Source organism: Phyllopteryx taeniolatus, chromosome 13, assembly GCF_024500385.1.
Source record: "Phyllopteryx taeniolatus isolate TA_2022b chromosome 13, UOR_Ptae_1.2, whole genome shotgun sequence".
In the NCBI taxonomy this organism is placed as follows: domain Eukaryota; kingdom Metazoa; phylum Chordata; class Actinopteri; order Syngnathiformes; family Syngnathidae; genus Phyllopteryx; species Phyllopteryx taeniolatus.
Window position 1 is genome coordinate 12,889,559 of NC_084514.1, and position 13,532 is coordinate 12,903,090.

General features: G+C 43.6%; 1 protein-coding gene across 2 annotated transcripts in view; it reads right to left on the bottom strand.

The window, feature by feature from the left end:
- LOC133487834 (peroxidasin) overlaps window positions 1-13,367 on the bottom strand; it is a 66,713-nt gene extending 53,346 nt beyond the window's left edge. For both annotated transcript variants that reach the window (XM_061795023.1, XM_061795022.1), the window contains exon 1: window positions 12,990-13,367. In XM_061795023.1, the coding sequence (XP_061651007.1) occupies window positions 12,990-13,177 (188 nt within the window). In that variant the 5' untranslated portion in view covers window positions 13,178-13,367. The remainder of the gene's footprint in view (window positions 1-12,989) is intronic.
- Window positions 13,368-13,532: the final 165 nt, after the last annotated feature.

A 13,532-nucleotide genomic window follows, 5' to 3' on the forward strand; every position in this document is an offset into this window, starting at 1 on the left:
AAAAGGCTCATTTGCCATCAAAGTTAGAAAATACAAACCATACGTCACCTGACCTTCACCTTAGCAGTTTGAAAAAAGCAGAGAGGAAGCAGCCATGAAGGGCTCTATAAAAAAAAAAACACTCACCGAACATCTGATTAGGCATACCTGCACAGCGTAATGCTACAAGAGCTTTATCCACAGTTCTTATGCATAAACATAATAATGTTCGGTTTTGATTGACACCGTCAGAGGTACTGTACTACATTAACAATTTGGAACGTTTATTATTGCACTTGTAGTTCGCAGTGATGTAGAACTGCACCCTATTAAAATTTAACTCATTTCCATTAGTGAATGAAACAAATCCCAGGCATGCAAATTAAATCTATTTGCTATCATTAACCAGCATCCTGGCATGTACGTGCCATTTCACTCGACAAACAAAACGAAAATCTAAATAAATCTGTTGCTGGGGTTTTGCTCTAAATTTCTGTAATAAAATGGGCCCAATAACAAAATCAAAACAAATGTTTATAGGTCACTCTCTCTGTACAAGCCCAGCCCCTACACATATGGATTCAATCAGAGTGGCCCAACTTTTTCGTGCGCTGACTTGTTTCATTTAGAGCAAGTGTAGTGGTCCAGGGTGGCTGTCATAATTCATTTGGAACCTTCATTGGCCGTAGGGGGTATATTGTAGGTGTTGTTTCTTGAGAGAATACATTTCAAAAGGTGTCAATCCCTGTAGTAAGAACGATTGAACATTTTAAAGCAAAGCCACAACCATGTGTTGCATCTTCAGGTGGATTAGAGCATATAATAAAACGTCAATCTGTCAAAGGTGTTAAAAGTGGTGGTGAGGGTCCTCCTCTGTGGAAAAAGCAGGGAACACTCGCAGGGTGAAGAACACCACCACCCTCAGGAATACAAGGCCACAGGCCCAAGAAGCAGAGTGCACTTCCCGGGCATGCTGAGACAGCTGTTTCACCTACCAGCTAAAGGCATGCAGGGAACTACATGCAGGTTCAAGCAGCGCCGATTTAACACACACGTCTTGAAGGCCATAAGGTGTCATATATGCTGCTGGAAGGTTTGAGCACAGATATATTTTCACTTATGCGTCACCAAATCTCAACAAATTGTATCTTTACCATATTGACCAGAATTTAGGACCATGCTTATTTATAACCAGTTCTTTAAGACATATTTGAAAATGAGAAACGCCGTGATCAAAAAAATGTGAATAAAAATAAACGGGTTTACATTTTTTTTTTTACATGTCTGTCCATTTTTACGTGTGAAGAGGAAGTCGTTTTTGTCCAGAGATGTATAAAAATGGGCGTACGCCAGCATGTAGATTTTACATTTGAGTCAGGCTGAATCACCAGTACCTCTGCTGGTTACAGTCAAGTAGTGCATTTTTTTTTTCAACTTCTCTAAGATTATTCACAGACTAAATCTACATAAGAGACAGAATTCTGAACGAACAATGAATCGATTAATCAATTCTGCCCATCGAGCCTTAGCCCCACATGACCACATGTCAAGTGTGTGTCCTGGCTTTCTTATATGCTACACAAGTAGATGATGCGGGGCTGCCATGGTAACGTCTGTGACAAACCAATACAGCATTCACCTAATTCTGAAGCTATAATTTGAAGGAAAAAAAGAATCCATGCTGTTCCTTTAATGGAATAGATTCAGCTATGATATGCGACAGGATGTCAATTAAATGTTGGAACAATCTGTAAAAATGTTCTTGATATTGAATGTTGTGTGCATGAATTTTCATTGTTGCAATAGCTGTGTTTTTCTGTAGACAACGCCGAATCTGTTACAGCTGCATGTTGTCGACAGCTGCATGGAGTTTGAAGGTATCAGTTGTCGGTGGGATGGGAGCGACTAATTTGGCAGGCGTGAACTAGAAGTATTGTTGCTGATGATATTGGAACCAGTATATCCCATGAGTCCACACATGCTTGCAGGGAGTGAAACGTATCCTCCAATAATGTTGGCACATTCTAGTACATTGTTCATCACTTTATAAGAAAAGCTTGTGGCGTCTGCCAACATCTGGCCAGCAACCTTGACTCCTCAAAGCACGCATCCGTTTAAATCGATTGAGCCAACATAGAATCAGAAGTGATGCCCTTCAAGCTTTTAATAAGCATTAAAAAAAACTAAGAATTGTGGAAGTTGGTCTGTTAAGCTAGTTTGTGATTGTTTATTTTAGCTGAATAAAGAAAACATGAAATTCATTTAGTAAGACTAAGTTTAGTAAATAATGATTTTTGTGAGTTCCGAGTGGCCAAAAAATACTAGGTTGCTATCACTGGGTTAAAATTCGCTGCAAGATCTATTAATGAAGTTACCAGCGCTGTACCAAAGTGAACTCTGACAGACAATTGTGGGTTCACCTCAAACAAAAAGACTGAAAATGAACAGCTTTCCTGCCTCAGTAATGAGGGAAACTTGGCAATTAGGCAACAAAAGCACAAGAACTATCTAGAGAAAACAAACAGATGCAATGTAAAGTTTTAGCCACAGGACTTACTATTTGTACTCGCACTGCTGCAGCTCCACAATACTATCACGTGGAAATATAATATCAAAAGAATGACCTCTCTAGATCGAGCAACACTGACAATCTCCTTGGAGTGTTTTGGGAACACTGTGTCTCTATGAGACGAGGATAGTGGTCTAGTGAGTGCATTGAGGTGATTTCGGGACAGTTGAGTCGACTTGCATACAGGAAAATTGGAGTACTTAATGGTCAATGTGTTTAACATGGCAGCAAAGACACACAGGGGTGTTGTTAAAGACTGAAAGCAACACAAAGACACATGCAGGAATTTATAGAAACAACCTTCACTGGGTTAAGTCTGAATGCTATCTAATCAATATACAGTATGATAACAAAACACAAATAAGCCAAGGGTCGAGTAATGTGACCGAATGATGTAATGTGTGTAGGTGTATGCACCGTAACTTGCACACAGGGCGAATCAGAACAGGGTGACTCTTTGATTCTGTATGCTGCCTATGGTTCGTTCATTCAGTCATCCATTCATCCATGCCGCTTATCTCGTTTAGGGTCATGGTGAGCTGGATCCTATCCCAGCACAACCATTCACACACACTCGCAAAGATTGGGGTGTACGTGTGATGTCATTTCTTGATCCTTGAGGTATTTTGACAATGCAGTGTTCCCTCAGTGTTTTTCATTTACGGTTTCAGTTTCACGTTTCTGTTTTTTTCTCTGACGTTTGGCACAAACCTCTCGGGTGGGTGGGCTTTATGAGGAATGCGTCCTCATTGGATAATTTGTTTTGAGTGACAGCAAATGCCCCCGGATGTGATTTCCCCCCCCCCCCCCCGCGTCACACTGAGCAGCAGAGCCAACGTTAATGACGCAAGATTCAATTTTCCATCACCTTAATAAGGAAGTGTAAGTATCGTATACATTGTCAATGCTGTATGAGGAAGAAGTGATGTTGTAATATTATGCTAGTAACATGTTAGAAGTGCACAGCCACTTTATCAACAAACAACTTTATCATTAGCAGCTAAATACTGTTAGCTATATTGCTAACGTTAGCTACCATACTGACTCGTCCGTACTATAGACTATCCCAGCTATCTTCGGGCGAGAGGCGGGGTACACCCTGGACTGGTTGCCAGCCAATCGCAGGGCACATATAAACAAACAACCATTTGGACCTAGGGGCAATTTAGCCTTCAATCCACCTACCACTCATGTTTTTGGGATGTGGGAGGAAACCGGAGTACCTGGTGAAAACTCAGGCAGGCACGGGGAAAACATGCAAACTCCCCACAGGCGGGGCCGGGAATTAAACCCCGGTCCTTGGAACTTTGAGGCAGATGTGCTAACCAGTCGGCCACAGTACCTGTTTTGGCAGACAGTGCCAGACAAATACTACAATACATGAAAGTAGAGTAGCGCGCCGTTGCCTTCATGGTAACGACGACCTTCCCAAAATGGTGGCCACATAGTCACGACAATCAGCCGGGCTGGCTTATCTAGTGTTAATACCTATGCCCGGGAAGCCCAATAGAAGACATATGAGGTCATGCAACTTTCTTGTGTCGTTTGATTGGTGAACTAGACTTAAATGTCACTCATGCTTAAATTGGATTGGCGCAAACAGCGCCCAGTACGGAAGTCAAAGTCATAGTCTCATGCACGAAATAGTAGCAATAATAGATCAAATTAGCGAGCGATATTTAGACCATTGTAACAGAGTAAAAGTACTGTTACTTCTTAACAGCAGATACAGCGGAGGTTTTTTTTTCTGGTCTGGTCAACTCCTGTGGCTTATCCAAAGCAGGTCCCGAGCGCGCAGGCGGAACCTCATGCCAATATGCTCGCATATTAGTCCGCCGCGGAGTAATATTCACAATTACATCTGTGTGTGGATGTAATTGTGACAGCCTATGACGACAGTGACAGCAACCACGACCCCCTCCGCGGAAAACGTATCGGATCTATATGATTCACGTAAATGGCCTATTTTGAGTTCAAAACCGCGAGTTTCGCATGTATGTCTGTATGCAAGTCTGTCTGTTCCAAAATTGCACCTAAAGAGTTGGTGTTCTGCTTCAAATAATGTTCGTTATGTACTGTATTGACATCAAAGCAAAATGGTTCTAGTCTCCAGCAAAAATAAAGAATTGGCCTCACTGTTCCAATGCTTGTCAGGGAGTGTATCTGTATCAAAAAACGTAATGTTCCGTTCAGTTCTGCAAATTCCATTTCACATATGGATATATTATATGGAGTTCAACTACATGCGGATGAGAAGCATTACAAAAGAGGTTTCTTTAAGTACTTGCCTAGACCCAAACAATGAACCAATCTGGATGCTGCCCAGTCCTACATCTGAAAACCATGTGTGACTCTCTGCTCCTTTTCTGTTCGTGGTCAAGAAAGTGGTTCAGCTCTGTGACACATGCCCAAGTACACTTTACCACAGACTGTGTGGGTCCAGGACTGTGTGACTCATTAATAGTTAAACAAGAACATAAAAGAATGGAAGAAAACTGCTCAACCCAAATGAGTTGGAAAATAAATACGCCTAAAAAAATGAAAGACAGAAAGGCATCTTATAGAAAGCAAACCAACAACTAACTGTTGAGTGTTGACCTTCGGACCTTCCAAATAGGTCATGTAAGTTCTCTTTAACCACTACATAATGTTGCTCTGAAATATCGCATCTCTGGCCGCTCAGTGACTGCACATACTGTACGCAGATTTACAGTGACGTGAGAGTTTTATCAGTGCTAGTGCTCAGGTCTGGCTTCGTTAAAGAAAAAGACATTTTAAAAAATCGATATCGAATCAATCACTGCTGATACGATCATATAGATTAGCAGTAAATGTTTTAATTGATTTGTGGTGAGTGCTATTGGTTACATGATCTGAAATGTTTCTTTGCAGCTCTTACGTGCCTGTGCAGTGTGAAGGGATGCTACACTAGGGCTGGAGCATTATGGAAAAAAGAATCCTGATTATCTTGATTGTTAGTGAAATCATGACAAATAAACATGATTCTTCATTGATTTCAAAACTTAGCTTCAGTTATCACCTTGAGGCTAACCCGAATTTGTGCACGTTTATCCAGTCAGGCGGTGCTGGTCGCAGTTTCGGTGAGAAAAGAAGTTCAGACCGACACTGCAAATGAAGCTTTGGGACATGTTTCGGCGGGCAAAAATCTTCAGTGACTTAAACATTTGCGCTGGCCCAAGCAGGCCAGTCTCTATATGCAGGTGGTGGCCCGACGCAGCGGTGTTAGTGGCCCCGGGCCACGGTTAATGTCAGACCCTGGGACAGTTCATTTAAATGATAAAAAGCTAGAGAAGAAAGTCGTGCGCCATACCACAGCGTTTTTTTTCCTTCGATCATTTTTTTTATTTGAGGAGCATTTTTTTGCAAGTTAATCGCACAAGGACCTGAAGGAAGGGGTTTATTAAACAATAAAAATACAATATAACTGGGAAGTTGAATGTAGGGTCTCAGCTAACGTATATTTTAGTACTCGAGTATGCTGCTGAAAATTCTATCAAACAATCGATTATTTGGATAAAATATATTTTTGCTTTGTTAAATAACAATTACAAGTAAAAAAGAGAAAAGAAGACTTTTCAATTAACGTACAACTACTTGTTTCCTTTATGTAATAAAAAGTTTCCTTCACTTAAGCATGGAGCGGCACAGTGGACGACTGGTTGGCACATCTGCCTCACAGTTCTAAGGACCGGGGTTCAAATCCCGGCCCCGCCTGTGTGGAGTTTGCATGTCCTCCCCGTGCCTGCGTGGGTTTCCTCAGGGTGCTCCGGTTTCCTCCCACGTCCCAAAAACATGAGTGGTAGGTGGATTGAAGACTAAATTGCCCATAGGTCCAAATGGTTGTTTGTTTATATGTGCCCTGCGATTGGCTGGCGACCAGTTCAGGGTGTGGCCCGCCTCTCGCCCGAAGATAGCTGGGATGGGCTCCAGCACGCCCACAAGCCTAGTGAGGATAAGCGGTACAGAAAATGGCTGTGCATATCTGAGCTTAGACCAGCTGACTAGGAATAAGACAACTATTCTTCATCCATCCATGACCCATTTTACCCTTATTCCTCTCCGGCCATATTTGCCACGTTTTTCCGCCCGCTTGACTCCACGTTTTGCCACTTCCAGACAATCAGATATGTCACACAGTGACTAGACTGAGCAAAAGCACCGGTAAGTAACGCTATGGATGCGCACTGGACTTGTCAGCTTTGTAAAAAAACAAAGTCACACATTTGACAGTCCTCATAATTAACAGAAACACTCCGCAGGGTGAATGTTATGTTAGTAAGGCGGTAAATCTCGCTGATTTGCGCTATGTTATTTTCACTTTTGACTCTCGGGTCCCATGATGCGGCATCTGCGGCGGAGAGAAAGGTCCGGGTGCTTGCCTTGCATTTCACTATGAAATGCTTCCACAATTCACCATTGTATCTTTATGGCACAGGAAATTGTTTTGAAAATAACCAAAAAATCTTCAAGATTTATTTTCTGAATCAAATTCAAAAGAAGGCAGCCCGGTGGGTGACTGGCTAATACATCTGTCTCACAGTTCTGAGGACCGGGGTTCAAATCCAGCCTCGCCTGTGTGGAGTTTGCATGTTCTCCACGTATCTGCGTGGGTTTTCTCCAGGTACACCGGTTTCCTCCCACGTCCCAAAAAAACGAACATGGGAGGTTAACTGGAGACTCTAAATTGCCTGTACGTGTGAATGTGAGTGTGAATCAAATGAATTTGTTTATATGTCCCCTGCGATGGGCTGGCAACCAATTCAGGGCGTACGCCGCCTCTCGCTTGCGGTTAGCTGGGATAGGCTCCAGCGTACCTGCAACCCTAGTGAGGATAAGCGATGTAGAAAATGGATGGATGGAAATTCCAAAGTAGTTTGTAACAATATTCCCCTAGCTGTATGATTGCCGGATGGGGCAGTGGAGTTCTTTCAACAACTAACTAACTATCTTGGGCCCAATCTTGCTGTGCAAATGAGTAAAGCTTTGGGGATTTCTGGCTTTGCATTCCATAATGTTGCAGAGAATGAGTGCCTCACAAAGCCTGACTGCAGCAAGTTCCAAACAATGGAACTTCATTTCCCCCCCCCCCCCCCCCCCCCGAATCATTGACACTCAGTCAGAGGAGTCCACTGTTTTGGGCCAGAGAGGGACATTAAGACACTTCATTCAACAGGCAATTTAAGGCAGTGCACACTTCTGCAAATGTTTCAAATGAATGGCATTTTCCGTTGGAATTCACGGAATGGTACTGATAAGCATATCCAAAGTATGTATTCCCATTGGTTAAGATGCAAAACCTAGTTTACGTCCATTGTCTTCAGTATCGCAAGGCTATTGAAAGTCATGACTGTGAATTTGTTTGATCGCTTTTCCTAGCCACGATCGGTTGGCGAAGCCTCAGCGAGCAACTACAGACGGCCCGTACCGGTCCCGCACGTACTCTGAGGGCCAGAGCTCGGCCCGCCACCAGTTCAACCGGCAGGAAAGTTATGAGCGCATCCCAAACGGGACAACTCAAAATGTCATAAAGTGTAGCAACCTTCAGATCACGAGACTGATAAAAGGTTTCTCGTCATTTCTCCTAAAGTTTATACTTATAAAAAGTGACGCGGTGCCCTTTCCGAGACATTCGTTTGAGTTGAACAATTAAACTTAAAATTACGGCAAACCGGAAGTCACGCAAGCGTCGCTTCCGGCTTAAACTCATCCAGTTTGAGAGTTGAACTTCTCTTTTAAGACCGTATCACATCGGAGATCAATCAGTTCCATCTGCAGCTTTCGTGGCGCTGAATCTTGGATGGTAGTTTGTCAGATAAAGGTGTTTTGCTGAGCCTGCAAGCTTGATTTTAACCGCTGAGCCGTAGCCAGAAATTCCTGCGTTGATTGGCTGCTAGCATAATCAGCATGTTTGGTAGAAAAGTGACGGGTGAGGTTATAGTCCTCGAAATGTCTTAACAAATCAGACATACAACCTTTAAGTAGAGTAAAAACAGAACAGCCAAAGTCAAGTCAATGTACCACTGTACCTACTGCGCTACCTGGTGAAACCACTCGGCATTACAGGACAAGGTCAAATGAATGTAGTCATGACTTTGATATGATTTGGGCGATTGTTCACCCCTGGTCTAGACTGTGGTCGCATTGGATACATATCCGATTTATATCAACATACAAAAAGAGGCCTGGGTCGGATTAGAAAACAAAAATCAGAATCATACTGTTCACATTGACATTTAAAAAATAGATATATTTCACACATTGGCCACAAAAAAAAAAAAAAAAAATAGAATTGCCCTGAAGTGTGAACGTAGCCTATGTATCCATCTATCATTTTGGATTCAGCAAAATTTGTTAAAATGTGTTAAAGATTCATGCATATATGAATGGTGCGATAAACTTAAGTATATTGGCTTTATAATAAGCAAAGTACTCAGGGTGTGAGCACGGAGCTGTTTGCCCCCGGTTCCACTCAGACTCAAAAGTAGAGATCCCGTGAAAATTGCCGAGAAAAGTTGGACTTCTGCGCTCGTCACGGCTTGTCCATAACGAACGCCATGTTCGAGCATAAGGGTGTCCATACGTGCACTTGGCACCGGGACACCCTAGGTCGCAGTTCGATGATCGACTTTGTGGTCGTGTCATCGGACCTCGGGCCGCATGTCCTGGACAGAGAGGGGCGGAGCTGTCAACTGATCACCACCTGGTGGTGAGTTGGCACCGATGGTGGGGGAAGACGCCGGTCCGACCTGGCAGGCCCAAACGTATCGTGAGGGTCTGCTGGGAACGTCTGGCAGAACCCTCTGTCAGAAGGAGTTTCAACGACACCCGCGTCCTGGGGGAGGCGGGGGATATATCGGACTGCACTTTATCATCTGTTAATAAGCTTATTAAGTTGTCGACTCTAAATCAACAAATGCATGGTTGTAGATGACCTCAATACAAATTCCAATTGTTTCTTATAGTTGATATGTTCACAGTATCATAAAATTGGTTCAACAAAACAATCATGTTACAATAAATAGCTAAGGTCATGTCAAATTTTTATAACATTGAAAAAAATGGGATAATGTCATCAAACTACTATTATAGACCATGTTGGGCTCTACTGTAGTCAAAAGTGTGACTTTTGTTCTCGGCACCAAAAAAGCAAGGTGGAATCCAATGAATCCCAGGGCTTCCCCTGGTGCAATACCATGATGCGCAATGAAACCAATACAAAGCCCCCCCAAAAGATCATCATGCTATGCTATTGCAACTTACTAATTATTTTAAAATACTCTCTCAAACTCACTCAAAAGGTAATTTCACCAGTAGCCCAGCACAAACGTAAAAACAGCCAATACAATGTTAGAAGAAGACATCACTTCTCCAAATCCTTGAGAAACTAGACAGATGTGTCATTATTGTGAGAGAATATAATTTACTATCATGCCTAGAGTCCCAAGAGAAAACAGCTGAAAAACACATAGCGCCCCCCCCCCCCCCCCCCCCAAAAAAAAGTCTGGGGGAAAAAAAAAAAAAAAAAAAAAAAAAAGAAATCTGCATTTCCTGCTCCAACTGTCTTGTAGAAAAGCTTTTGCCACAAAGCCTGAGTGTGATAGTGCCAAGAATTTTGGTTTTTTTTGACAAATAGTAAATTCAAGATATTGTCACATACCTTCCTAATTTGGACTACTCAGTAGAGCCATTCATTAGAATGATGTGGTCAATATAAACTTGCATCAACTACCAAAATACACTAGCTGCTGAGAAAACGCTTCAGCAGCTGAAACCATCAGCGAGCTGTCTTGACTCAATCCCATCTGACTTGTTCAAAACTATCGCGAAATCCGTGCTCGCTGATTTGCAGCAAATAATCAACTGCTCACTTCAGTCTGGCGAGTTTCCTAAACCTCTGAAAGTAGCTGTCATTAAGCCACCTTCAAAAACGAACACTGGACGCTTCCACGCTATCAAACGATAGACCCATCTCAAACCTCCTCTCCATTGCCAAGATTGCCGAGAAAGTGGTTTTTAATCAACGCAGCGATTTCTTGAACACAAATAAACTTGACAATCCGGTTTCCGACCTCATCACTGTATAGAATCAACAGTTATCAAAGTGCTAAATGATATAAGCTTGAACATATAAGCTTCTCTAATTTAACTTCAGAATTCATGAAAAAAATGATGAATATTATTGAATGTTGTCAGTCTCTGTGTTTAGCAAGCTTTCCGGTGATATGAACCCTTTGAAAATAGGATAAAGATGATGTGAAGATGGGAAAGAGGGGTGCAGTTAAAAGAGGGGTGCAGCGCCGCTAGCGCGACTCCGTCATTTACAACGAATTCTGATTCATTAAAATAAGCACAGTGGTGTGAAGAACATTGGCCAGTGTACACATCACGAATCTTGTGAACAGACTAAGAACATTTCTACACATTTATTAGTGAATAAAACACAATGTCTTTCAATTTGACTAATTTAAAAAAAAAAAAAAAGAATTGAATACCTTCTCCCAATTTAGAATAAAAAAAATAACAACAGTCCATTTCAAATGAAAACCATGACAGTTGCACGATTACCGAAATGTTCCTACATTCTATTTGAAAGGGGAGCGCTTGAGCACATACATTCAGTACATTTGAATTGAATACACCCCGACGCAGAGGCAACAGACTCTTTGAGACGCCTCCCCTGCATCGGGTCAGCCGTGTGTCTGTTCTGACCCGACGACAGACGGGAGGAGAAGCGGCGAGTGGCTACGACTTCAAAGGCAAGCTTACGAGCTCCAAAGCATTCGGGAAATGACAGCGTGCGCTTGTGTTCTATCAGATTCAGACATCCTGCTTGAACACCTAAACAATACATTCATTGCTGTGGCAAAGGATGGGAGGGGTGAGCTGAGCTGTGTGTCTGGGCCGGGCCGGGCCGGGCCGGGCCATGAGTTCACTGCGAGGCTGTCATGGGGTGACCCCAGATGTTAGAGGATAAGGCCATTTTCTGCACGATGGCTGCCGTGGTTCAAGCTGACTAAGATGCCTCTTTGTCCTCCCGTTTCCCGGCAGAATGTTAACTATTAATAGGTCAGTGCATTGACAACTCGATCGCAGTGCCAATTCCACACAAAGGCGGCAATGTATTTGAGGAGTCGGCTTGATCGGCCGGCGTATTGAAAAGGGGAGCTATTCGGCTGGGCCCAAAGCACATTCGCTCACAAAGGGGTTCAGTCGGAGTCCATTTCTGTTTCGCAAACGACAATCTACGCACATTGACATATTACTGAGCTTCATTTTCAAGGATCACAAATGTTCAAGGTATGTTACCCAGTATAGTAAGGATAAGGAATGTCAAGGCTACACAAGCAGTTCCTTTGAGAATACCATTACAATTCATACATGTCATTAGCAGGAGATGTCTGAAAAAGTGGTTCATTATGAGCCCTCTCTCCAAGTTCACATCATCTACATCTACTAAGTACTTGAATTTTGCAGGGCCTAAAGCGTTCAGGCACATTCCCAAGCTGATATTTTCTCTACTAATGGACCCTGTCGGGGTAGTCCGACTATATTCACGCTAACTGTTTGTGGACAGGATTGTTCTCAGGATTTCAAAAGTCGAGTGTCAAGGGTGACAAAATGAATATGGTTTAGGACTCAAACGTTGCCCAGCGAAGGATAGTTATGCCAGTCACGAATAGAGCTACAATTCATTCCTCTCCATCACGGCACTATCAGCGGTCTGCACTAGGTTTCCCTAAACAATACCATTTGCGATCAGGCAAAAAGACTCAAACCTATGTTCCCATTTTGTCTCAAAAGCAGTTCCTTTAAAAGTTACACTCCAGCGACAAAAAGCGACTGAAAGTACAATACTAGACATTGGTGTGTTTAATGCTCTGGACATCCAGGAGACATTCCCAAGTAGCCTACAGTATTCCTTCCCTCAAGCATAGAGAACATACAACAGAAGCAACAATTGTAAAAGAGGGAGGGAAGAAACCCCCAACCAAAGCGAACTGCTCCATCGCAATATCTCAATGAGACGGTGGCCACTGGCCAGGCGGGTCTTCAAAACGTCCAAATTCACCTCGACTTGACAGACTGACCCTCACACTCCACGTTATTGTTCTTCGCCAGCTGCGTGACCCCAAAAACGCTGAGCATTAACCTCTCCAGCCAGCAGGTGTTGTTGAAAACTTCTTGGCACGCCGCGTGCGAGACACCAGCGCTTTCCGATGCATTTCGACGTCAAAGCAGCGGCCGATGAAGTTTGTTCTGACGCTACAACTTCAACGACAAAGAGCCCGGGAACAATTGGAGGCGACCACGAGGCTTCGAATGCGGTTGCGTTAGCATGGACAAGCTTCCCGTTTGCGCTCTCGTTGCCGTTTCGAGTTTCAAGTGAAGGGAAAAGCAAAATGGAACGGGCGCTACTTACAGAATGGTGGTCTGGGGAGAGACAGCCGGTACCGTTTCCAGATTGAGGTGCATGCATCGCACAGTGCTTCGGAAACATAAACACCGACTCGGGCAAGAGACGACCGACTGGGGTCCGCTAGCGAGCAACAGGCACGCCGCGGTGAGTAGTAGACGCGGAGAGAGGAGCTGGGCAGCCCGCTGCGCCATTGCTAGCTGTGAGCCGAACACAACAGCCAGCCAGCGAGCGAGCGAGCGAGCTAGCGAGGACGGCACGGCGCGGCGCGGCACGCGTGCACGCGCACACGCGAGACGGGCAAAGCGGCGCAAGTGTTTGCCAGTGTTTGTTTTACGAGCGTCCTTGAAGCCCACAGCAGCTGCTCTCAAAACTCTTCGGACCAAGTCGTCAAAAAAAAAAACAACAAAAAAAAAGACTTGGCTCGCCGAGGACCATCACGACGGCCTAAGTACTCATCGAAAACAAGGCAGCAATTTTATTCCTAAAAGCAAAACAAATGACATTTTATATTCTCCGAAGCCACTGTAACATTGCGAACAGTTTGAA